Source organism: Zingiber officinale, chromosome 7A, assembly GCF_018446385.1.
Source record: "Zingiber officinale cultivar Zhangliang chromosome 7A, Zo_v1.1, whole genome shotgun sequence".
NCBI lineage: Eukaryota > Viridiplantae > Streptophyta > Magnoliopsida > Zingiberales > Zingiberaceae > Zingiber > Zingiber officinale.
The window spans coordinates 108,808,259-108,836,250 of record NC_055998.1 but is presented as its reverse complement, the minus strand read 5'-3'; the positions used below and the strand labels follow the sequence as shown (position 1 = coordinate 108,836,250).

The 27,992-nt window shown below is 39.3% G+C and overlaps 1 protein-coding gene across 1 annotated transcript; it reads left to right on the top strand.

Annotated features, from left to right (window-relative positions):
• Positions 1 to 370: 370 nt before the first annotated feature.
• On the top strand, positions 371 to 27,268 carry LOC121999599. The gene is made up of 11 exons (XM_042554257.1): positions 371 to 464; positions 638 to 720; positions 23,603 to 23,671; positions 23,749 to 23,919; positions 24,010 to 24,057; positions 24,202 to 24,343; positions 26,081 to 26,178; positions 26,404 to 26,548; positions 26,627 to 26,709; positions 26,802 to 26,912; positions 27,158 to 27,268. Exons 1-11 carry the CDS (start codon positions 371 to 373, stop codon positions 27,266 to 27,268), a joined length of 1,155 nt encoding a protein of 384 aa, XP_042410191.1.
• The last annotated feature ends 724 nt before the right edge of the window (positions 27,269 to 27,992 follow it).

Genomic DNA, 27,992 nt, shown 5'->3' with positions numbered 1-27,992 from the left:
CCTCCTCAGCCCCACGACCTTTTTCTACTCTGATCTCCTCCCTCCCTCCGCGATCAACTTCCATGTCGCCGCTGACCACGCCTTCACCTTCGATTGCTCCGCGTTCACCTACTTAAAGTACCTCAGCAACCAGGAGAACACTTTCTTCATCACAATGACCTATATAATCTTGTCCCCAAGCAGTTCTTTAGTTCTTGCTTTGAAAGATGAAGGATTTCCAATGACATCTCTTGTAATCTCGAGACTTTTTCTCTTCACTAGTAAGACATTGACCTAATGTGTGATTAAGTTTCCCTTTTTTTTGTTGTTCTCAGCATAAATCTCTAAAAATTAGAGCTTTACTGTTTGAAGATTGCTAGGGTTCTCTCAGATGGCCAAAAACCAATCTTTCATAGCTCGAAACCTCTTCCATGAGTGTGATGGGAAGAACAAGAAGAACTCACTAATCCAGGTCGAGTATGGGGGTGGCTCCTCTACACGGTGGCCTCCGCCAAGGACATGAGCTTTGTGTGGGAGCTACTTGAGAGAGACCCCTTGGTGGTGTTTGGTGAAGGGTAGTACGATGTAACTGATATCTTTTATGCAACAACTATTAACAAGAATTCAGAGGTTTGTAAGCTGTTGTTTGATTTTGCAGTGTCACCTAGATCTTCTAGTGGCGGTGCTAGAGGTGTTGGCGATGGTGGTGGAGAATTTGATTCCGGCTTTAGGTGGGAGATGGTGAATAGGGCTCGGCATTAGTATAAAGTGTATAACATTGTAAGAGGAGAATGAGGAGATTAGGGTTATGGCTTCCGAGGGGAAAGTAAAATATCATCTATCTCTATTTTACATTATGTTATTTAAGACACATAAACTCATTTTGTTATGTTTAAATGCATGTTTACTTTCTATTCACTCAATGTGGATGCCCTTTGGTTACCGTTATGAGATTTGAGTTAAGGATGTCTTTAGATACTAAGGATTTCATTTATTTATGTATTACTTTTTTAAGTAGTTCATTCTACCTTTTTTTCCTACATATTCAAAGCAATACCTTGCAGAGTTACTCGATACAGTTTTCCTTTGATGTTTCAAACCTTAATTGATTATTTTTGTCGATCCATGAATTAGGAATGAGGATTTCCATGCTAAAAATCTCAAAATACAAAATTACGAAGCCAATTTGAAGGTTTGCTTGGTTTCTCTCTAATTCTTTTATTTGTTCCAATGGGAGTTAAAAAATACTTACTAAGTTCCATACTGTAACGCCCCGGCCCTTTGGCCTCTTGGGCGGCCCTTGTGGTGGCCCAACTGGCGGTCCTTATGTCGTCGGTTCATTTGGCGACCTCTCATGTCGTCGACCGACGACCCTTTGGCCGTGCCGTTACTCACTAGGACTTCCCACCCCTAGCAGTGGATTTTTACCTTCCCCAGGATTCGAACTCTAGACCTCCAGGATAAGTAGTAGAGTTTATGAATCCTGGTAGCCAAGTGAGCGCCATCTCACTTGGTTACCAGGATTCATAAACTCTACTACTTAGCCTGGAGGTCTAGAGTTCGAATCCTGGGGAAGGTAAACATGACCGTCAGTTGGGCCGCCACAAGAGTCGTCCAAGAGGCCAAAGGGCCAGGTCGTTACAATAAAAATGCGCCTTTTATTGTAACGACTCGGCCCTTTGGCCTCTTGGGCGGCCCACTGGCGACCCTTATGTCATCGGTCCATTTGGCGACCTCTAATGTCGTCGACCGACGACCCTTTGGCCGTGTCGTTACTCACTAGGACTTTCCACCCCTGGCAGTGGATTTTTACCTTCCCCAGGATTCGAACTCTAGACCTCCAAGCTTAAGTAGTAGAGTTTATGAATCCTGACATCTCACTTGGTTACCAGGATTCATAAACTCTAGTACTTAAGTCTAGAGGTCTAGAGTTCGAATCCTGGGGGAGGCAAAAATCCACTGGGCAGGGGTGGAAAGTCCTAGTGAGTAACGACACTGTCGACGACCCGAGGGTCGCCAAATGGCCCGCCAAATGGGTCGGGTCGTTACAATAAAAAGGCACCTTTTTATTGTAACGACTCGGCCCTTTGGCCTCTTAGGCGACCCTTGTGGCGGCCCTTATGTCGTCGGCCCATTTGGCGACCTCTCATGTCATCGACCGACGACCCTTTGGCCATGCCGTTACTCAGTAGGACTTCCCACCGCTGGCAGTGGATTTTTGCGCTCACTTGGCTACCAGGATTCATAAACTCTACTACTTGGCCTGGAGGTCTAGAGTTCGAATCTTGGGGAAAGCAAAAATTCACTGCCAGGGGTGGGAAGTCCTACTGAATAACGGCACGTCCAAAGGGTCGTCGGTCGACAACATGAGAGGTCGCCAATGGGCCGACGACATAAGAGCCGCCACAAGGGCCGGCCAAGAGACCAAAAGACCGGGTCGTTACACATACCTAGGTATTTGTCTTGGGATGCAAATTGCTATCATAGAATAAGCTTGCTCAAGCATGAACTTGAGGGATGCAAATAGTACAGAGTTTGATCTTGGTACAATAACTCCTATTGTTGTTTTTATGCCAAAGGTAACTCTCAATTTATGCATTTTCCATCCTATTTTTGAGGTAATATTTCATGATCTTTTTATCCTGTATAACATAAAAGGGTTCCAAAACTCACATGGGAGGTACAATGAGACTTGGATTAAAGAGAACTACTTTAAACTGTCTGATTTACTTTCAAATTTCTTTGGCTATTTTAGTTCTTTAAAAATTACTATTATACTCTTCCCATAATGTATCTATTTCTGGTGAGTCATGACTTATTTATTTATTTATTTTGGAAGTTCATTTGTCGCTTAGATTTGACTATTTTTTTATAATCGTCTCTCAACATTTTTTGCTTCAATATGAGCTGTATCTTATTAAGATTACTTATTTTCATCTATTATTATTTCTCTAATTCAAATTTGTGCATACTTTTAGCTATTAACAATATGGTAAGGAAGCACAGAACTAATGCTTCTAGTTTAGGTGAAAGCTCAAAATATCAAGAGACAAGTGTTGTGGTATTATAGTAACTTCCCCCTTGTCACGGATGTTGAAGCTAGTGTCTTCGTGGGGCTTTCCCTTTGGATACTTTGAGCAGATATATAATGCTATCTATAGCTAGTGCTCTTATGCTTCTAAAAAAACTTTTATTCATGACTATAGTCTTCTCCTTATTCATTTTGTTATTGTAATTAAGTTATTAATTTGCTACTATCATTTTTGCCACACAGGCACCCCTTTAACCTGATGGAGCCCAGTACGATTATTTTGTCTTATGATATATGAGAGATATCATTGAAGGCACCACATCCTTTGACAAAGCTTCGCTACAGCCAATAGTAATATTAGATACACTACTTGAATAATGCTACAGCCAATAGTAATATTAGATACACTACTTGAATAATGCTCTTTAAGGGCACACATAAATGCCCTTATATCATATTTTTAATGACACTAAAGTTATGATGACATTATCGAAAAATGTATTAAAATGTAATGTCACCTTAGATTCTTTGATATTCTTGATATTTGTATAATATCATTATAAAATATCTATGCTAACTTCAAAAATATCTTAATTTTAGAGATACTAACAATCGAAAATATCAAGAAAGATAATTTATAAGGTCATTTAAAATATCACCTTAACTAATCTATAATGATACTATTAAATGTCAGTTATAATAATTTATAAAGATATTAATAATTATCACTAATATTTATTCAAAATATATAATTTTAATTCAAATTTTACATATCATCACAATTCACCCATTATATAAAAAATTTACATCCAATTCATCCACCACATCATCACCATTCATTACAATTTATCACATCATCACAATTCATCCACCACATGCCACTGAATTTTTATTCATCTAATTATCATTTGAGTCAAATTTACAAATGTAATACTATTATAAAAATATTGATTCCAAAACTAGTCAAAACTAGCTAAAAGTATTTACAAATGCACTCAAAACATTAAGTTCCTCCAACTCCATTTTGTTTAGAAAAACATATATCAAGTCATCTTCATTTGTTGACACTACATCCAGTTCCTCCAACTCCATTTTGCTTCTCGACAAGCATGCTGCATTGCATGTTTTCACAAAGAAAATCAAACTAATTAATTTAATAATAAAATGTGCATACAAATTGAAAATTCTGCATAATTTTTTGTTTGTTTGATTAAAACTAATTAATGGCTAAGTTCATATTTGGGAATCAATTTATTAGTACTGAATCAGTTTGAATCATGTCAAATGAGACAAACAAATGATTGACTCATACAATTTGATCTATTTTGAGTACAAATTGAATTGTGTGATTTGAATTGTAAATCGTATGATTTTGATAACTACGCTAAAAAGTAACAATTTCACACTCCATCCTTTTTCTAAAAAAAATGACAAAAAACAAATGTACTGGAAATTATATTCATAGAAGCATAAAGCATATCACAACTGTAATAAAAATGAAAACAATGCCAATGTGTCTCAAGAGGTAGAATAACATCAATTATAGGGTAATATTCTTGATGAAAAAGGAAAATTATTTAGAATAAGACATTCATGATTAAACTAATGAAGATTCCTTCAATAATACTACTAGAATCATGCATAATCAGAAAAATAGTCTAATAGTTAGATGAAAGACCTTCAAGGATAGTATAAAGAAAAAAATATGTGTGAGAGAAAGTAGACAAAATATAGAAAAAATGTTTAATAGAGACCGGATACCAAGGAAGAGTTAGGTCAAACTGTCACAAGAACTTGGATTGTGATTTATGATAAAGAATAAAAAAAATTTATCTGCTCTTGAGATGACAAAAGGTGGAAGCTCATGACTTTGATAGTGAAAAAAGTAATATGGGACCCAAATACAACACAAATGTGTGCAAACCAAATCCTATCAAAACACAATGTTATTCAGAATCTATGAAATAGATACATATTTCAAACAAGAAATAATGAATCAATTTTCACTCATCTAGATACTTAGCTATCTTCCATATACACATGTCTTTTAGTGGTGGTAGAATTAGTGAGATTTTTACCCACATTAAATAGTTAAGTCCTGAACAACAACTGACTTTGTGCAATCTACATCATACTTAACTTGCAATCATGGTATTAGACTATAGTCTTAATGATCAAGTGCAATCAATTGTTGTAGGAAAGCATGAATCCAGCTTTCTTCATAACACGGAAGTTCTTAGTGACTTCTTCAAGTATAAATCATGATTTTTCAAGATGCCTACTAGTCATCTCAACACCATGTGTTACTTTGGCCATAGTAAGTCCCACTCACTTTCCTCACTTCATGTTGCAAATGATTTGAATCAAGTTTTTTATGGTAAAGGACTCATTCAATATCAGTTGGTATTTCAATGTGGATTTTCTTGGTAAAGTAAGTCAATTAAGTAGTTTCTCAAAGTCAAAAGAATCGTTATTTTTTCTCAAGGAAGTGTTATTGCTAAATGCCAAACTGATAGCAATTGAACATACAAGAGGAAAATTAGAAATGATTGTCATGGCACCAACAATGAGTAGTTTTACCTATATCCTAGACTGCAAGCTTCAACCTTTTACCCCCAATGTTTGACAATCTTTACTATAAAATCAATACATGCATAATATAGACAGATGGATTCTTAAGTGCAAATTCAACTAAGAAAATAAATCAACCAAATTGTGCAAAAGATAGCTGAGCAAATTCCTGATTCAAACAAAAAACAAGTATAAAATTTGAAATACAATTCCTTGAAATTTATCAAACTGCATACAGACCATAAAGATTGAAGACAAATTATCTAGAAAACTGCAATATTTTGTTAAAAATATGTCTCTGCTTTCCAACTCTATTCATGTGAAACTTTTGCCCACTCCAATAAGCAAACAACATTAACCGTCTAGAATTGATAATGAATAAATCCTCAAGAAAGAGAGGAATTGATGTAAAGTGATGTCACATAGTGTCTATATATATCGACAACAATGAATGCAATAGTAAAATGTCAATGCAACAACAATAAATTTCATCCCATTTCAATATAAAAGGCTAAAAAGACTCGATTTCCCATTAATTACCAAAGAGGGAAAAAGGATCAACGACAAGAACCAAAAGAGAACCAATTGTAGGAAAAATATCTTTGAAGGAATCAGAAGTGAATCTGAGAAGATGATTGCTTTTAACGACTCTAGAATTGCCACTAAGCAACAACTTAAACAAATAATCGAACTCTAGATGGTTCAGAGATGTCGAATTCATTGTAGTAAATGATTCCAAAAACCCTAACAAACAATATTACAACCTAAAAAAAAGGTGTTGGATAATAGGGAGAAATCAGGATCAAATAAGGCATCAATCCATTACAAGAAAAGTTGCATCCAAACCTTAAAAATACAGAATTGGGAGGAGAAACTCGATGTCTCGGGCTTTGCTCTTCCTTGCTTGCTGTAGAGAGGAAAGAAACCTTGCTATTACAGAGAGGAAAGAAAGAAGGTGGTGTTGCGGAGAGGGAAGAACCCTTGCTATCGTGGATAGGAAAGAAAGAAGGGGATGTTGCGGAGAGGGAAGAACCCATGTTAGAGGGAGAGGGAGAGGGAAGGAAAGGATCGACATTGAGAAGGAAAAGTTTAGGTTATAAAAGTTAAACAAGTTGATTAATATGCTGCAAAAGGTTGGAACCGCCAACCTAGCGGCCCCCTCAACCCGGCCCCACAAGTATGAGAGGGAGTAAATCACGGTGAATACGGGCCCAGCTATGACATGGCGGTCTTAGGTGTTTAGCACGGACAGATATTGATGTTATCGCAATTGCTGCCGCAGACCCTCGACCTCTCGACTCATGCTGCAAGAATCCATGTCATAACTAGTTGATCCCGCCCGTGGGGGCAAACAAGTTGATTAATATGTTTATACATGTGTAATATAATGACATTTATAAACTATGTCATTATAAGAGGTCTACTATAATATGATATTTTTAAACAAAATTAATCATTTTCCATTAGTGTCCTTATGGAATGTTTATAACTACATTTTAAAATAAATGTCATTATAAAAGTGTCATGATAGACATTTTTTCTAGTAGTGATATTTTCAAATTTTTTTTATTGAAATGTTCTTTTAAAATAATTTGTGCAAGTAACATTTTCATTCAATTTATTCACATGTCATTCACAAAAATTGTGATAGCAGCAAAAGAAATTGATGTACATTATGAATGGGTGGATTGCATACAATATGACATCTCCGATGAGTCAGAAATTTAGGTATTGAAACTCTTATGGCGGTTATATGAACTTTTGGTGTTGTAAATTTTATTGTAATCCAATGTATGTTTGTAAGGAGTGACTTAAATGGGGGGTACATGTGTCGTACTTGTATATATGTTTGATGTTGCTTTGTATATATATTTGATGTTGTTGTAATGATGTATCTGGTAAATTAGTTATATAGACAATGGTTTGTTGTGTTGAGAAATGACAATAGTAAAATTGGGTTTAGTTCTTTTCAATACAAACAACAACGGTTAAAATTTGTTGTCTACGAGATCCAAATAACTATTGTAAATTAATGTATTGACAAAGATAGATCGCCCAAAGATAACTGTTATAAGTCGTTGTCTGTTTGCTTGAAACACAATGGTGAAAAATCATTGTCTAAAATCGTGGTAAATTGATGCATTGAGAAAGATAGGGTGCTCAAAGACAACGATTATAAATAGTTGTCTTTTCGTTTGAAACACAATGGTGAAAAATTATTGTTTGAAATCATGGTCAATCGAAGTGTTGAGAACGATAGGGCACTCAAAGATAGCGATTATAAACCATTGTCTTTTCACTTGAAAGACAATGGTTTTTCAATGGTTAAAAACCATTGTTGTTTTGATGAAACGACAATGGTTTTTTACCGTTGTCTTTTGAGGCTCCTATCTTTCTCCATGCGTCGATTTATAATGATTTTTTTGGAGTATTTCACAATGGTTTTTCACCATTGTCTTTTAGTAGATTTATTGTAGTGAGGGCACATTTAACTATGGAGTAATATATAAACCCATTGAACTTAGAATGAGTCAAATCAGAGTTTGTTAGGTCCATCAATTTCACAACGATTTTTCACCATTGTCTTTTAGCAGATTTATTGTAGTGAGGGCACATTTAACTGTGGAGTACTATATAAACCCATTGAACTTAGAATGAGTCAAATCAGAGTTTGTTAGGTCCATCAATGAATTTTGACCAAAACTTATTAATGAACCTAGGGGATTTGGATTTCTAAAAAGTTAATATATACTGAAAGAGGGTAATGTAGGGAAGATATATATAGTGTGAAATCTTGATTTTGAGACTCCTACAATAAATTATGGGTCTATGCTAGTTACCTCAAAGTCTAAAATTTTAAAAACCTTTTGAACACTATTAAGAATGCCTTCAAGGTGATAACTCAATATAAATTTGGACTATAGGGTGCCTATTTAACTTGGAATGAATATAATCATAGCTTGCTAGGTTCATCAATGAGTTTGGATCGAAGTCCATTGATAGACCTAAGAGATTTAAATTTCTAAAAAATTAACATGCATCAGAAGAGGGTAGTGTAGGAAATATATTTATGATGTAAAATCATATTTCTGAGAGCCATATAAAAATTTATGGGTATGTGGCAGTTGCTACAAAGTCTTCAAATAATAGCATCACGATGGTGGTGCTAATTTCTTGAAACTAGCACCACCTTGGTATTGATTTCTTGAAACCAACACCACCTTAGTGTAAGTATCCCGGGTTAATTTTAATATTGATCCACCGAGTTAAGTTAAGTCATGTGTATTTGATGTCTTGTGTCCAGGTGTGCATGGACTTAGGAACACAAGAAGTCTAGCAAAAGACACAGTGTGTGAGAAGAATGACTAGAAAAGAGAGTCGACGGGCTCGATACAGCCGAGGGATGAAGAGCTGTGAAATAGTACACTGGTGGAGTAAAAAGGATGCGCGTGGTGCATCCAAGAAATGAGAAATCGGGACAAAGTTTTCTCTAGGAGAAGGCCAAAGTTAGATTCAGGTAAGTTTAATACTGGATGACCAGACCATCACCCAATCAAGTCGAGTCAGAAAATAGTCAACTTGAAAGTTGACCATTTGAGGCACCTCCGATTGAACGAAGGCACCCTGATGGTCTGAAGACTCAAGGTGCCTCAAATGTATTGAGGTGCCTCAGATACCTAGCAAAGTCATTACCATCGATGAACACTATGGCACTTGAGGCACCTCTGATTACTCGAGGTGCCTTCGATGACTTGGAGACGTTGTGGCGCAGATAAGAAGTAGGAATCCATGTCATCCCACTCAAGGCACCTCCAATGAACTAAGGCACCTCCAATACTGACAAAAAGTAGAAGGTCATTGTGGTTGAGATAAAACTCAACCAGATGGAGGTGCCTCTAGCCAATTAAGGTATCTCATATGTGTCAAGTTATCAAACGGTCACTTCGACCAGTGGGCTATAAACAATTCCCTAAAACTAGTTGTAAAATTAACACACTCATTCTTAATCTCTAAACTAGATAATTTTATTCTTGCTTTAAATTCATGTAAGGGGCTTCTCTGCCTCCAACATTGTCAAAGAAGGAGTCCTTTTTAGTAAGCTGTAATTACCTTGGATTAGCAACTTCTTTGGTTGTAAACCAAATAAATCTTTTGAGTCCTTTTATTTTTATGTTAATTATTTTGTGTTTATTAAATGTGTGTATCCTTTCTAAGTTAGAAGAAAGAGAATTTGAATTTAATTTGTAGGTTATTCACCCCCTCTAGCCAATCCAACTAATCTAACAAGTGGTATTAAAGCTCAACCATCTTAGAAGGACTAATCACTGGCTAAAGCAACAAGGAAGATGGTTGGATTAGGCATCCATCCACCAAAGTTTGAGGAGGAGTTCACACCCCCACCATGCGTCTGACACTTGTGTACCTGCATGTACCTCCCTCCATATCCGTGGGGTCGGCACTAGGGAGGTCGTTAATATAGCGGATCTATATTTTTTTTGACAGGGAGTTCGCACTTTAGAAATGTCGAATGGAGGTATTTTTCAAAATAGATTTTGATATTTTATTAATTATGGAATATAATTTTGAAGCACCTAAGGATAAGAACAGAGAAGAAAAGGAAGAGTACTAATGGAACAAAAAGAAACATATCGACTTCATGGCCAATGGTAAGGCTGAGTTTTATCTTCTAAGCGTACTGTCGACTCAAGAACTCAATAGAATCGATGCCTACAACTCTGCCAATGATCTCTAGGAGAAAATCCTAGAATTACATGAAGGCACCTCTGAAGTAAAACTAGCCAAAAGAGATCTACTCAGAAGCCAACTCCACAACCTCTGGCTTGAAAAAAGAGAAACGGTTGCTCAGCTACATGCCAAGCTAAAGGAATTAATCATAGAACTTAACAACCTCAATGAATTGGTAACAAATCGAGACTCAATTAGATATGTTCTAAATGATTTTTCAAGAACTCAAGAGTGGATTTCGATAGTATACTCCTACTATATCTTCAAGGACCTCAAGGTAAATAACTTAGAAGAATTATTTTCTACTTTAAAATTACACAAGTCAAGATGTGCAGGCTTAAGAAACCAAGAGAAGTCAACTCACAACCTAGTACTAAAAGCCAAGAAAAGCGAACTAGAAGTAGAATCCAACCCTACAATGAACAACGATGAGAAGGCCTTTATGGTAAAAGAATTTAAAAAGTTTTTAAATTCTAATAATTTTGATAAGACACAGACTAAGAAGTTTCTATGTAGAAAAAAAAAGTAAGGTTCTACAACTATAATGAAGAAGGGCATATCAAAACAATTACCCAAAATTGAAAGACAACAAAAAAAATAAGGATAAAAAGTCCAAACACAAGAATCTCAAGGCGACATGGAGTCAATCATTGTCAGAACAATCTGAGAAAAAAGAATATGCTGGACCAACACTAACAACTAACCACTTACCTGAAGATGACCAAATCTCCTCGGAGGAGAGCATCGATGAAGGGAGAGTAATTTCAAAAGAAAGCATCAATGAAGGGAGAACATCAAACTACGAGTCCAACATGATAAGTGAGGTACATCTTCTACCTCCTTACAAATTGTATAATGGTATTAAAATGTTTTCTAGGTCTTTACACAAATTGAGAACCAAGTATGGATAATTCAATTAGCAAATGCATGTGCACTAGTAAAATTTGATAAACTTAAAATTGAAAATACAAAATTAAAAGAACAAAAAAAAATTAAAATCTGAAAATAAATCTATATGTTCAAATTCATATACTCTAGAAAGGAACTCCAAATATTATGGAGGGCTTAATTCGTATGTTAGAAAATAAAGCGGTCAAATTGTAAAAGTGTCAACATATGATATTCTATGAAAATACCTAATAAATCAAGTAGGTTGAAATTTATTTTAGATTCCAAAATTTGTTCTATCTTATTAAATTATCTTTATTTATATGCTAGAAATTAATCAATTTTTTTGGAAAAATTAATCTTTCATAAACTTTTTGTTCAATTTTCTTTTAGTTTCAATTTTCTCTATGATAAAAAAATCTGTTATCTATTAGCAGAAAAAATTTCAAAATTTTTTATTTTTAAATAATAATTTATGAATTTTTTAACAAAAACTAAATTTTTAAAATTTAAATTTTTTTAAAGATTAATTTTTGAAAAACTTGATTTTTCTACCAATAACTATTATATTTTGAATGTTTACAAAAATTAGCAAGTTGGTTTGATATCGAAATCTATTTTTAAGTATTACTTTCAAAAATACCTATTTTTACAATGAAAAAAATTTTCTCATGAAAATTTGTTCTATAATCAGTTTGATTATGTTTAATATTGACAAAAAATTTTAGTATTTTTCAACAAAGAAAAATAGATATTAGTTTATTTACAAAATAATTGTGGTAAAAATGTATAGACTTATCGCGTATACAATCTCTAGAATTTTTTCCAATTTTTTCTTTGCTACTTTTTGTTGTACCCATATTTTTGATATGATCAAAAGGGAAGGGTAGTATTAAATTAAGGAGGACTTAATTGCAAATTATCTATGTTATGATTGTATAATCATTGTTTTCATATACAATTTATTATTTACAATCCCTTATCTTAAGTCAAATTAATGCACATCAAAAAGGGAGAGATTGTAAGTACCTTGGGTTAGTTTTGATGTTGATCATCAGAGTTAAGTTAGACCATGTGTGTTTGATGTCTTGTGTCTAAAAGTACAGAGACTTAGGAACAGAAGAAGTCGAGCAGAGGACGTAGGGAGCGGGAAAAATGACATAGGAAGGGAGTCAATGGGATTGGTGCATCCAAGGAACAAAGAGCTGTAAAAAAGTACACAGGTCGAGAGGAAAGGATGCACGCGGTGCATCTAAGGGATGAAAAGCCTAGAGGAAGTCTGCTCAAGGAGAAGGTCAGAGTTGGGTTTGGGTGAACGCAACTTTGGACAGTTGAACCATCACCCAATCGAGCGGAGTTAGAAAATAGTCAACTTGAAAGTTGACCATGTTGGAGTAATCCCAATGGTCCGTGCGATCATGTGTTTTTGTGTTTGGGCAAAGAGCTTAAGTTAGGTTCATCCTTGTATTTGATATGTGTATATGAGTGTGCAGGTTTCCAGGATACGCATATAACTCAGGTTGATGGCTTCGGGTCCGATGAAGGATGGAGCGTCTGAGGGACCGTGGACAAGGCAGCAAGGACAAGGGCAGAGGGAAGTGACTTCAAGACATACGCGAAGGATGGCATTGGGGACGAGCCGCGGATTTGGATGCATCTGAGGGATGAGAGCCAAAGGAAGTAGGCTTGAAGGCAAGAGGTCAAAGTTACAAAGAAGCGTCAAGTGAGTCATAAGGGTGAGGGTCTGAGTGCTGAGAGACTGTACTCGGGATACCAGTCGACTGATGGAAATGGCAGTTGACTGGTACAGTCGACTGGGTAGTCGATTGAGAGTGAATAGAATACTTTTATTCACTCAGCCAGTGTGGAATAGTTGATTGGTACTTTCACCAGTCGATTGGTATCGAGCCGTTAGGTTGTAACGGTTGAATCTCTATAGAGGACATTCGACTGGCACTTTCACCAGTCGACTGGTAGGCGGGGTTTTCCAACCCGTGGCCTATATAACTAAGGCTTGGAAGCTTGGTTAAGGTCGATAAAATTAGTGGTGGTTAACCCTAATTAGTAGTCAACAAGTGCTCAAAGAGTTCCTTGTAATCCAAGAGGTCTTGGTGAGTGTTGTGGTGAGGTTTCTCTACCCACAAGGAGAATTGAGCTAGCCAAACTTTGCCGGAGACTAATCCACCGACAGATTGAGGGATCATCCACCTTACGGACAACCGTGGAGTAGGACCAAGTTATCTCTGAACCACATTACATTGGCGTGTCGGTTTGTTTGCTTTGTCTTTAGCTTTTGTATTTGTATCTGTTATTGTATTTCCGCTTGCGCACTAACGAATACCTAGGAAGCTATCGAATTGGGGGCATGACTATTCAACCCCCCTTCTAGTCAGCCACTAGATCCCCCTACAAGTGGTATTAGAGCCAAGGTCGCACTTCACCGGACTAACCGCCGAGAAGAGCAACTACAAGAAGATGGCTTACTTGATAGAACCGCTGAAGTATGAAGGAGGAAGCTTATGGGACATCACCTTTTGGATGGTGAAAATGAAGAACTTCTTCGAGATGGATTGGAACACCATGTTGGTCATCGAGGAACCATTTGAAGTCCCAAAAGATAAGAAAGGGAAGAAACTCCGACTGCGATATTAGACAAAAAGAGCAAACGTCACGAGCAAAGGCAAATTTAAAGGTAATATCGATTTTAATTTATATTTTGCCACCTAACATGATATGTCACGCCCCAGGTAGTCCCTGTCCGAAGAAATTTCGGCAGCATCTCCCCTGTACGGCGGACAATATGAATCTCAGTATACATATATCTATACCTCGGCCACACTCGGCCGGAACAATACAGTACAAATAAGAAACAAACCACGCAGTTTATATCAATATTCCACACAGCTCAACATATACTCAATCCACGCAGTTTAATAAGGTAGAACGATATAAAACCAACAAAGATATACGTACACATCATACTCCACTACAACGAAGAAAACAAATCCACGAAGTAGTGTGAAAATCTGCAGCGGAAAACAAAAGCAGCAAACCCAAAGGTTCGACATAAAGTCCACAATACAAACCCACAATACCAGTATATAAGACGCAAAAGCAGAATAAATCCGACAAAGAAAATCCTCGCGCTAATGGGGCTAGCGACTGGAATATCTCCCGACGGCCTCAACCTGAAAAAAATAGTAACAACGGGGTGAGTTCAAAGAACTCAGCTGGTAAACCAATAGACATGTACAGCAATATATAACTACCAGTAATGTCCTAAGGTACAGTCTCCTAAACCATAGGATCTATAGTACAGTTTCCTGACAGTACCAATCTATATAGTACAGTCTCCTAAGTATAATAGGTATGCAAGACTAAATAAACTGCAGTAACCAACAATAAGCATGAAATACAATCTACTGCAAGAATATAAGAAGTGCATAACTGAAATAAACTATACTCACCTGCGAGGCTCGGGCGAATGACTGTGAGCATACACAGATAAAAATAGTCAGAGCAAAATCATATAACCTGTATGCATGTCAATCATATGCAATCACCAAAATGCATCAATCATAAATAATGCAATCTGTGCATATGATGCAAATGACATGTTCTGGTCACCCCTACTGCCATGCTCAGCCGTCTCACACACAAGGGTGAGACCGAGTGGGTAGGGCTGTGACAACCGTGCACTCTGCCGTCACTACCCCTGATGAGTGACCGAGTGGACGGGTGCTGTCGGAGTACACCTATCCTCCTGCCTCAAACATAGTGTGGGAGCGTAACGCTCTCATCTCCCGGTACGCAATGACGGGGAGGGACCCCGGTGTGCTACCACGCTCCTGTCACGCTACCCATGAGCGTCCTAGCGGAGCACTACCGGGCAATCTACCCTACACACCCTGAGTGCTGTGCCACTACCCATGCAGTGAACACGTTGTGTGCGGGTCCATGTAGCCGGCCGACGAGCTCAACAATAATGGAGTCGTCAATCGCCCAGCGTGCAATCATGCAATATGGTGCATGCGGCTATAGTATGTCATACCTGAACATAGCCTCCTCCATATATGTGTGTGCCCAAAAGGTAAACGCATATATATAATCATGATATAAAACAGCATAAATCCAAAGACCTCACATATAACAATGATGTAGGTATCATGAATCCAAGAGCATGTATCACACATGTAAAGCAACTAATCCAGTAGAGTAGAGCACTATAGATATGCATCTCTATGAACATATATACACATGGCAAGAGATAAACTATCCAATCCTGAAGTAAAGCAACTAGCAGATGAAGCATGTGATAGGTATCAACTAGCTAAGCCCAAGAGAGAGAATAAACTACTATCTACCACTAGTAAGTATATATAAGCTACACATATCATAAGACATTATCAAAAGATAAGTCAGAGGGTACCCGCCTCAAATAGAAGGTACAAATCACACAATCCAAGGTCGACGTCGAGACGCCGTCTCGAATCAGAGTCCTGTGTCAATAAATACATTTACATTTATTTAGCTAGAATACAAACAAATAGCTAAATAAATCCTAAATAGAAATTTAGGGACAAACCCTAACCTATAACCCTCCACCTTTCTAACGGTTAATTAGGAATAATTTCCTAATCCTTAATTACCAATTAGATTAGTTATCTAATACCTAAATTAAATCCAATAGTCGATTAGGGTTACTTGTCTTAACCCTAATCATTCCATTTAGGTTAATCTAAGCGATTAGATCTAATCACAAACAATCACTACTAGAATCCAAACCTAAATAATCAAATCCAACAATGGTCTACATCTAAGATCAAATCTACATCCAACTACTCAACCAATACATAAACCCTAATTCATCCACACTAAGATCAATCAAATTACACCATACCTTACGCTTAGCCCTCCCTTCTGTTGATCCACCCTAAGAAGTATTGCTCTCAGGAAGGTAGCTGCCGGAGCAAAGGGTGCTGAATCAAGAACACCACAGAAGATCAACCTACTGGATCAACCAGACCAAGAAGGAATCAAGCACAGATCATTGATCCAAACACAAACCAAAATAACAACCTACCTTACCCCAATCGGCTGTCTCCAACAGAAATTGCCCAATCCGTGACCTAAATCGGCCTCAAGGAAGAGGATCAAGATCTAACCCCGTGAGGTCAATAGGAAGAAGATCAAGAACTGCCTGCAAGGAAACGATCCTTGCCTCCAGGATCGTAGCTAGGGCACGACTTGTCGACGCTGCGACGACTGATCGGGGCCGATGGAAGGGATTTAGGGCACGGTTGCACAAGGAGGAAGGGCTCAGGTGAAACTAGCCCTACTCTCAAACCTCCGGAAGCAAACCCTCGCCGGCGATCGGGTGGATCTCGCTCGATCAGTGGCGTCGGCTCATCCCCGTGAAAGAACCAGTGGCGAGGAGAAGAGATCGAAGCTAGGATGAGAAAGGTCTCGGCTGGATCTGGGCTTACCAGGCGTCGATGCCGGCAGAGGAATCGCCGGAGCTGGTCCCGTCGCCGTCGCTTGTCCGCAAGAGGGAGAGAACAGAAAGAGGCCGGAGTCGGGGGAGAAGAGGGGCTCGGGTTCGGCGATAGGTTTAGGGAATTAAAAAGAAAAGAAATATAAATAATAAACATTTCCTCTTTAATTGGATATCCCAAATAGGCATTATCCGTACCCGGAATTGATCCCCTCAAAACTCGTCGTACGAGCTCCGAAAAATTCCCAGAAAGTTTCTAAAAATTTCGGAAAAATATTATAAGGCTATTTCTGAAATAACCCTATTTATTTAAATTTTCCGAGATCTCACATCCTCCCCTACTAATAAAAATTTGGTCCCCAAATTTCGCTATAACCAACAGCAAACACTAGAATATAACCAACGGTGTAAATACTGAAAGGAACTCTAACCCACATACCTCAAGCAAAAAGATGAGGGTATCGAGCTCGGATCGTATCCTCGAGCTCCCATGTAGCCTCCTCGTCAGAATGATGCCGCCATCTGACTTTAACTAATCGGACAGTCTTGTTCCGTAGCTGACGTTCCCTGTGGTCCAGAATCTGCACCGGAACCTCCTCGTAAGTAACATCAGGCTGAATAGGAACAGATATATCTGACAGAACATGTGCCGGATCGGATACGTATCTCCTCAGCATAGATACATGGAATACATCATGAATGCCAGCTAGAGATGGTGGTAGCGCCAGACGGTAAGCTACTGCTCCAATCCTCTCCAAGATCTGGAATGGTCCAATATATCGGGGAGCTAGCTTACCTCGGAGACCAAATCTCTTCACCCCTTTCGTGGGTGAAACTCTAAGAAATACATGATCACCAATGGAGAACTCCAGGGGTCTCCGTCTCTGATCAGCATAACTCTTCTGACGGTCCTGAGCCTCTGACATCCTCCGTCTAATAGTGCGAACTAACTCTGCATCCTGCTGAGCTCTCTGAGGTCCTATCAGCTGGGCCTCCCCAACCTCTTCCCAGAGGATGGGTGTACGACAAGGCCTACCATACAACGCCTCAAACGGTGCCATCTGGATAGCCGAATGATAGCTGTTGTTGTAGGCGAACTCCACTAATGGCAGGTGGTCCTCCCAACTGCCTCCGAAGTCTATGACACAAGACCTCAGCAAGTCCTCCAATGTCTGAATAGTCCGCTCTGACTGCCCATCTGTCTGTGGATGGAATGTCGTACTGAAACGAAGCTGTGTGCCCAAGGCCTGCTGCAGACTCTGCCAGAATCGGGACGTGAACCGTGGGTCTCTATCTGATATGATGCTCAACGGAACACCATGTAATCTAATAATCTCACGACAGTATAACTCTGCTAATCGATCCAGAGAATCAGTCTTCCGGATCGCTATAAAATGTGCGGATTTGGTTAATCGGTCAACGATTACCCAAATCGCATCATGGCCTCGTCGAGTCCTAGGCAATCCTTCCACGAAATCCATAGTAATATGCTCCCACTTCCACTCTGGAATAGGGATCCTCTGAAGTAAACCAGCAGGTCTCTGGTGCTCAGCCTTCACCTGCTGACAGATAAGACATCTAGCAACAAACTCCGCGATGTCCTTCTTCATACCGTTCCACCAATAGGAACGCCTCAAATCCCGATACATACGGGTCCCGCCTGGGTGGATAGCAAATCTAGAGCGATGAGCCTCCTGGAGTAACTCCTCCATGACCGGGTGAGACTGAGGTACACATAATCTACCTCGGAAATAAACAATCCCCTCATCATCTCGTGTAAACTCGGTCTGCTGTCCGGAAGCTATCTGGCTGCTAATGAACTGTAAATGCTGATCTCTGGCCTGGGCCTCTCGAATCCTCATCCTGATCCACGACTGAGCAACCATGGTAACCAGAATACCCTGCTCTGTCCGTCCCTGCTCCTCAAGGCCCAACTCGGAGAATCCCTGAATCAAGTCCATGACTAAAACTCGGTGACAAGCTAAAGTCCCTCTGGACTTCCTACTAAGTGCATCAGCAACCACATTAGCTTTACCCGGATGGTAGCTAATAGTACAATCATAATCCTTCAGGAACTCCATCCATCTCCTCTGTCGGAGATTGAGTTCCTTCTGGGTGAAAATATATTTGAGACTCTTATGATCAGTAAGAATCTCAAAAGTAATACCATAAAGATGATGTCGCCAAATCTTCAAAGCAAAGATAATAGCGGCTAGCTCTAAATCATGTACTGGGTAGTTCTTCTCATGCTCCTTCAACTGACGAGAAGCATAAGAGACTACCCTATCGTGCTGCATCAATACAGCGCCCAAGCCCTGAAGAGATGCATCTGTGTAAAGTACGAATCCGTCATCACCAGAAGGTAAAACCAAGACTGGTGCTGATACTAATCTCCGCTTCAGCTCCTGGAAGCTGGTCTCACAAGCCTCTGACCACGTGAACTTCACGCCTTTCCTAGTCAGACGTGTCAACGGCATAGCAATGCTGGAGAAACCCTCAACGAATCGTCGGTAATATCCAGCCAAGCCCAAGAAACTACGGATCTCCTGGACTGACTTCGGCTGCTCCCAGCTAGTGATAGCCTCGATCTTCTGAGGATCCACAGAAATACCTCGGCTAGACACCACGTGTCCTAGAAAACCAACTGAGGGAAGCCAAAATGCACACTTGCTGAACTTCGCATACAGATGATGTCGTCGAAGAGTCTCCAAGACTATGCGAAGATGTTGCGCGTGCTCCTCCTCGGAACGTGAATAGATCAATATGTCATCGATAAACACAATAACAAACTGATCCAGATACTCCAAAAAGATACGGTTCATCAGATCCATAAATACTGCAGGAGCATTGGTAAGCCCAAATGGCATTACCAAAAACTCATAATGTCCGTATCTGGTGCGAAATGTTGTCTTCTGAATATCAGAATTTCTAACTCTCAGCTGATGATATCCAGACCGCAGATCAATCTTGGAATACACCGATGTATCTCTAAGCTGATCAAATAAATCCTCAATTCGGGGCAAGGGGTACTTATTTCTGATAGTCACTGCCTTCAGCTATCTATAAGCGATGCACAACCTCAGAGTACCATCCTTCTTCTGGACGAATAGTACTGGAGAACACTAAGGCGGGATACCGTGGGGTTCTCCACAAGGACACCAGAATGCTCCTGCTCGTGCATGCCATATGCAGTTGTTGCAGGAGGAGCTGTCCTCTGCTGACGGTGTGAAGATTGGGCTTTCGGCCCGTCTCGCTGAGTCCCAGACTGACCAAACTGTCCTCCCGGAACAGAAATCCCGGAAGCTACATGCTGAGCCTTCAGCGAACAGTCTCGGCTCAAGTGCCCAGGCAGCTTGCAATAATAGCAAACTGACTGTCCCAAGGCGCACGCAGAGGTGATGTGATCTCGGGATCCGCATCGGGTGCAGTGTCACCGGCGGACTGTTTCCGGTTCTGCTTAGAAGACCGGGAACGTCCAGATGAAGATCGTCCTGACTTCTGGGGTCGGCCAGATGACCCAGAAGTACTCTGACCCGTCTGAGGGCGACTGCTCTGCTGCTGTCCAGTAGTCTGTGACTGCTGGATCTGTCCCGAACTCCGATCAGTCTGCTTCCTCTTCTTATCTGCATTCACTCTCCACTGAGCTGACTCAATCATAAGAGTCATATCAGTGCCTCCGTGTATGATGCTATATCAAGACCGACAATCTTCACCTGAAGATGTCCATCCAATTCCTGGACAAACTGAAGCATACGAGATCTGTCCTCGGCAACCAACTCAGGACAGAATCTGACCAACCGATTAAATTCAGTATTATACTCTATCGCTGAGCGGTTATTCTACCGAAGACTTAGAAAATCCTGCCGACGTGTCATCTGATACGCGCGGGGAAAATACTGACTCTCAAATGCCTCCATAAATCTCGTCCAGGTAATATGTTGCTCGCCTATAATCGAGCGCTGCGTATCCTACCAGATCTCTGCCCCGTCTCGTAAGTGGTAAGCAGCCAGCTCAGCCTTCTCCCACTCGGAGCAGGCCATGTAAAAGAATGTCCGCTCCATAGACTCTATCCAAGATTGAGCCACGCTCGGATCAGTCTCCCCGCGAAATAGCGTGAATTGGCTTTTCACCAACTCCGCCAAGGCTGGGATCCATGCTCGTGCCACAACCATATCCGTAGATATCGCTGCGGTACTGGGCAGAATCACTGGAGTTGATCTTATGGGTGGTACTGATGGATAGGTTGGAAGAGGTACCACTGGTGCTGCCACATAAACAGGGTAGGAACCACTAGTGGAACTACAGAGTAGGCATAAGTAGGGACGACTAAAGGTACGATGGGCGGTACCGGGTAAGATGTAACCGGTACTGCTGGTGCAGGTACCGAGTATGTAGTAACCAGCACAGATGTCTGTGGTGGTACCGAGTACGCAGTAGGCACGGCTAGAGAAGGTGCCGAGTACCCTGTAGGTACTACTGGCGGTACAGGCGAGGTAGGTACCTCTGAAGTCGGAACCGCCAGGATCTGACAGTCTAACGTGGTCACAATACCCTGAGGAGTCTATCCCTGACGGACAGGCTCAACCCTAACAGAACTCTCTGGAGACTCTGTCTCTAGAGAATCGATCGCCCTCATACATGTGCGACCACGTTTAAGTACTAGAACACGTATCATATATGTAAAAATGTTATCCAGAAATCACTACAGGTATGAAAACTATAAAATTACCTGATTTACCTATTTGCCGTCTGGAGATATCCTGTCGCTGCATAGCCCCCAAATAGATCCAATAAAACCTCGTCAAAATGCCTCGGAATTCCGAAACGAGAAAATCGACGGAAATCCGTACAATCCGAAAATACCAAGAAGGCTCACGAAAGTAAGCATCGTAAATCCGAACCCCGACAAGTAGGTATCGCAAAACTTTGCTCTGATACCAAATAAATTGGTATAAGATAAAAAGAAAATACAGAGCATCGTAACCTCGAAAATCCAAAACGAAGAGCAAGTATCGTGAGCCTAGCTCTGATACCAAATAAATTGTCACGCCCCAGGTAGTCCCTGTCCGAAGAAATTTCGGCAGCATCTCCCCTGTACGGCGGACAATATGAATCTCAGTATACATATATCTATACCTCGGCCACACTCGGCCGGAACAATACAGTACAAATAAGAAACAAACCACGCAGTTTATATCAATATTCCACACAGCTCAACATATACTCAATCCACGCAGTTTAATAAGGTAGAACGATATAAAACCAACAAAGATATACGTACACATCATACTCCACTACAACGAAGAAAACAAATCCACGAAGTAGTGTGAAAATCTGCAGCGGAAAACAAAAGCAACAAACCCAAAGGTTCGACATAAAGTCCACAATACAAACCCACAATACCAGTATATAAGACGCAAAAGCAGAATAAATCCGACAAAGAAAATCCTCGCGCTAATGGGGCTAGCGACTGGAATATCTCCCGACGGCCTCAACCTGAAAAAAAATAGTAACAACGGGGTGAGTTCAAAGAACTCAGCTGGTAAACCAATAGACATGTACAGCAATATATAACTACCAGTAATGTCTTAAGGTACAGTCTCCTAAACCATAGGATCTATAGTACAGTTTCCTGACAGTACCAATCTATATAGTACAGTCTCCTAAGTATAACAGGTATGCAAGACTAAATAAACTGCAGTAACCAACAATAAGCATGAAATACAATTTACTGCAAGAATATAAGAAGTGCATAACTGAAATAAACTATACTCACCTGCGAGGCTCGGGCGAATGACTGTGAGCATACACAGATAAAAATAGTCAGAGCAAAATCATATAACCTGTATGCATGTCAATCATATGCAATCACCAAAATGCATCAATCATAAATAATGCAATCTGTGCATATGATGCAAATGACATGTCCTGGTCACCCCTACTGCCATGCTCAGCCGTCTCACACACAAGGGTGAGACCGAGTGGGTAGGGCTGTGACAACCGTGCACTCTGCCGTCACTACCCCTGATGAGTGACCGAGTGGACGGGATGCTGTCGGAGTACACCTATCCTCCTGCCTCAAACATAGTGAGGGAGCGTAACGCTCTCATCTCCCGGTACGCAATGACGGGGAGGGACCCCGGTGTGCTACCACGCTCCTGTCACGCTACCCATGAGCGTCCTAGCGGAGCACTACCGGGCAATCTACCCTACACACCCTGAGTGTTGTGTCACTACCCATGCAGTGAACACGTTGTGTGCGGGTCCATGTAGCCGGCCGACGAGCTCAACAATAATGGAGTCGTCAATCGCCCAGCGTGCAATCATGCAATATGGTGCATGCGGCTACAGTATGTCATACCTGAACATAGCCTCCTCCATATATGTGTGTGCCCAAAAGGTAAACGCATATATATAACCATGATATAAAACAGCATAAATCCAAAGACCTCACATATAACAATGATGTAGGTATCATGAATCCAAGAGCATGTATCACACATGTAAAGCAACTAATCCAGTAGAGTAGAGCACTATAGATATGCATCTCTATGAACATATATACACATGGCAAGAGATAAACTATCCAATCCTGAAGTAAAGCAACTAGCAGATAAAGCATGTGATAGGTATCAACTAGCTAAGCCCAAGAGAGAGAATAAACTACTATCTACCACTAGTAAGTATATATAAGCTACACATATCATAAGACATTATCAAAAGATAAGTCAGAACTGGGATTGTAGCTTATTTGAAGTTCATCTCATTTGAAGCCCATTGTTTTCTTTGAACTCTTATTTTTTATCATGTTTGTGTAGCATAGTGTTGATCTCACGCATGCTGCAGTCAAGTCATTTTTGATATAAATCTTAAATGCATTCCATGTTTGTCAGGGTTCTAATTGCATTGTAAATGCTGCAAGTGAAAGAGACATTTCCGTTTTTGCTTCAGGAATGATCCAGGTATGAATATGAGCTTCTCTGTTTCCAAGCTTACCCATTTAAGATTTGCTGCATCTTAGTTCTCTAAACCTTTACAGGCAGAAGTCAAAGGAAAACGTTTCTTATGTCGTACTGCTGCAAGCTTTGTATCAGCTCGAATTGGAATAGAGGCAAAACCTCCTATCCGTCCAAGTGATGTTGGCATAACCAAAGTCAATACGGGAGGCCTCATAATAGTGGGCTCATATGTTCCTAAAACCACAAAACAGGTCTATTCTTCTCTCTTTATGCCTGTGTTTCTTGTGTGATTTCAGATGACTTAATCATGCTCTTTTATTTTTTCTATGACGTATGCTCAGGTTGAAGCACTTGTATCAAAATTTGCTGACAAACTAAAATGTGTTGAGGTAAGTTACTCTTTCAAATCAACCATGAAATTTCTATCAATTACATGAAACTTTTCATCATGTGATTATTTTGTGTTGCATATACAAATTTCCTTGTTTTCTTATTCATGTGTCGTTGAGTTATGGCATTTTTCTCTGGAGCAGGTCTCAGTTGAAAATGTTTCCATGAAATCATTTCAAGAACGGGATGAAGAGATCAATCGTGTAGCTGAAATTGCGAGTGTTTCTTTGAAAGCAGGGAAGGATACTCTTCTGGTGACCAGCAGGCAACTTGTTACTGGAAAATGTCAGTATTTTCCTTTCTTCTCTGTTTGTGCATTTTCTTTTATTTGTAGACTTATGATTTTATCCTTTCTTCTATGTTTGTGAATTTTCCTTTACATGGACATATGCTTTCAGAGTTGTTATGGACTTCCAAGATTTCATGGATTTGTTTATAGAAAGAATAGAATTACCATTCTAATTTTAGCATGTCCCAACTTGGTCATCTTAAGCTTACATCTCACAAAGTCCAAAGCTATAGACTCCGTTTTTTTAAACTCAACCTATCAATACAATGTGAATCTTGCTCTTCCAAAAAAGTTACATACTTCCATAATAGACTAAGATGGATCATCTATTTATGGAATAATGTACCCAATATATATCAATATATATCCCAAAAAAGAGGCCTTTCCTCAAAAGCGGAATAGTCTTACATCCATCACATCCAAATTGATATATATATGCCTAGTGGTCAAATACCTTAAAATCTTCCCAATGATTAAGATACGGTGCCCTAAATAATTACATCCATAGAAGGTACAAGCTATCTTGAGCAGTGGTTCTTCATTTTTCTACAATTTTAGTGGGGCGTGAGGATAGAATGATTAATGAAGAATATCTAAATTCACATGAAATGAATAGAATATGTGAAGAATCAAGGATCGAAGTGTCGAGCCGTGCTAGTCTGCACACAGACGGAATTTACCGCTCCACCTGTTAACCAACACACAAGATGACTTCATCACATCAAAGAATTTCTACATTTGTAACTTCAGAAATATCATGCATTCTTGCACACAATAGAATTATCCCATGTCAAAGAGAATCAAAATATTTTCATATTTTTATCAAGATGCATATAGGCAAAAGTTTCAATAGACAATCATCCTAATATTTATGGAGTTATAAACCCACCTGACCGCCTACTAACTCACTCCAGTCATCTCTACTTGCCCAGTCTGCTTATCCTGCTTAGCCCATCCAATTTGCTTAGCATGCTTAAGTTGGCCTATTTGGGGCACATTGCTAATCCTAGGAACCAAATTCACTGCTAGAGAAAAGAGTAACTCTTTTTGAAGTCACTGGCATGCATTGTTGAGTTGTAAATCCACCAATAAATTCTTGAGTAATATTAATTTTATTGCTTGACTTATCTCAACAACCAAAGAAATTCACAAGACACTTTCAAATAATCCTTGTACTAAGTATATATGGGAAATTTTGGACTGTTGATCTTGATCTATGTGCTTTCACTATATCATAATTATATCTATTCATAGAGAACAGTGTTTAATTATTTGGGTATTTGGTTTATGAAATGTATGATCCTTCTTCCTCATCAATCACTCAGCCTATGCATTTTCATTGACTGGCACAGCTATGGGCTACATAGATTAGTGAACCAAATCTTTACAATGCAAGATTGATGCCAAACAGCAGTATGTGAACTGGCTGATTCAGGTGGATAGACCATTTAGATGCTTCTTTAAGAAATGTCCGTGTTAATGTTTCGTCATGTTGGCTTTACTCATGCACCACTGATAGAGAGGACCACATATGTACAAATAGTCGGCCCTTCTATGTACACCTCATCAATTAATGACTGTGGGGGGATTGGCCCTACTTTCCATAAAATGATGCATTTTATGTGGTTTTCATTTAAACATCTCCTATGTCATCTGCACACATTGAGTTAATGGTGACACCCAGATAACTATTTTCCTTTAAATATCATATGCATTTCTGTGCTCATATGCAGCTCCTGAAGAAAGCCTAGATATCAATTCAAAAGTCAGTTCTTCTCTGGTTGCTATTGTGCAACGGGTTATTACACGCCCCCGTTATATCCTTGCCAAGGTACACAGCGAACTACCATGATGCCTCTTATGTCTCCCTCGTGTGATGAACCTTTTACTTCCATCAGAAGTGCTCTTTTATTTTATGATAATGTATAAAATTGTTTTCTGCATTTGAACGCTATGCAATATTGTTGAACTTATGAAAACTGCAATGCATGTGCAACTTTAATAGCAAAATTTACATATGTATTTTTTCATTCTAATCTTCAGTTTTGATGGTCAGGGTGGAATTACTTCTTCAGATATTGCTACAAAAGCTTTAGAAGCAAAGCGTGCTATGGTAATTGGACAAGCATTACCAGGTATTCCCTTATGGCAGCTAGGTCCAGAAAGCCGTCATCCAGGGGTCCCATATATTGTTTTCCCAGGTTGTATAGGTCTCTACAACACACCAATCCAGATCGCCATCACTATATTTCCTAAATATTAGTTTTGATTTCTAACAGGTAATGTGGGTGATAACAATGCTCTTACTGATGTTGTAACGAATTGGATTCGCCCTCCTTGGTCAACAAAAGACATTCTTCGTGTAAGCTTGTGTTCTTTTTTACCATATTAAAGATTGTGCTAACTGAAATCTATATTGACATATATTTGTATACTTTAACCTTCTGTCATAAGGATGCTGAGAAGGGTGGATATGCTGTTGGAGCATTCAATGTATATAATCTTGAAGGAATTGAAGCAGTTGTTTCTGCAGCTGAGGCTGAAAATAGTCCTGCAATTTTGCAGGTACAAAATACCGATTATTGATTTGCAAAGTAAAATGAATAACAAGTATAGTTTATAGTTTTCAGATGTGTTTGAAAGTGTATTCTAATTTCTCCCAGTTGAAAATTGAAATAAGCTGGACATTGCAATCTGTGATCTAATGCTTAATATGATCAGCTTTTCGTGTACACAATATTGTCTTTGACTTCTCCCAACAATTTCCTTCAATTTTCAATGCTTAGTTATCCTACTTTTGTTGTTGCCAGGTTCACCCAGGTGCTCTGAAATATGGTGGTGCTCCTTTAGTTTCATGTTGCATTTGTGCTGCTGAAATGTCCAGTGTAAGTGCTTGTTATCTAGAGTTTGCACTCTTGTAGGAAAAATGATAAAGTCTCCACTATTTGTAGTCAACTTCGTTATTTTCTCGCCCTTAAATTCTAAGCATTCAGTTTCCCAACTCTTAGCCTACCCCAATAGTCCTTATCTGCACATGTCTGACATGACTTGTTGCTTTTGTTCTTCAAATTTGCAACTTTACTGATTCAGTTTGAGATTTAGAGAAACATTTAGGGTTTTTCTTTAATGTTTGTAGTTTTAAATCTATTCAATTTTATTGAATTTTAATAGTTTTTTAAAATGTCCAAGTTGTTTAGATTTTTTAGAAAAGACTGTAAAAAGTTTCTGAAATACAGTAAGTTATTTAAAAAAAATGGTCTTATAGTCACTTGATAAAAGGATCATGGGTTTTCTAACCTTTAAATTAATATTTTTTTCGTCATTAGTCGAGAGGTTGAATTTTTGTTAGCACAATTAATTCGTTTTGCATTAAATGGTATCTGAGCCCCACTTACCGTGACATTACGAAGTCCCCTTTGGATCCATTCATGTTATATCCTGCACACCACCATGGCAGACCGTCTCCACCCACATTGCCCAATCAAACCAACACTATTTTCTCCAATCACCTTAAACGTCAACTGCTTGTCCACAGCATCATCATCCAAAACCTCACCAACCAAATAAACTTAGTTTTTTCTACTTCTCTGCCATCTTTGCCATTCTTGCTTTAGACTAGCCATCACTCCTGCATCTTGTCATGAT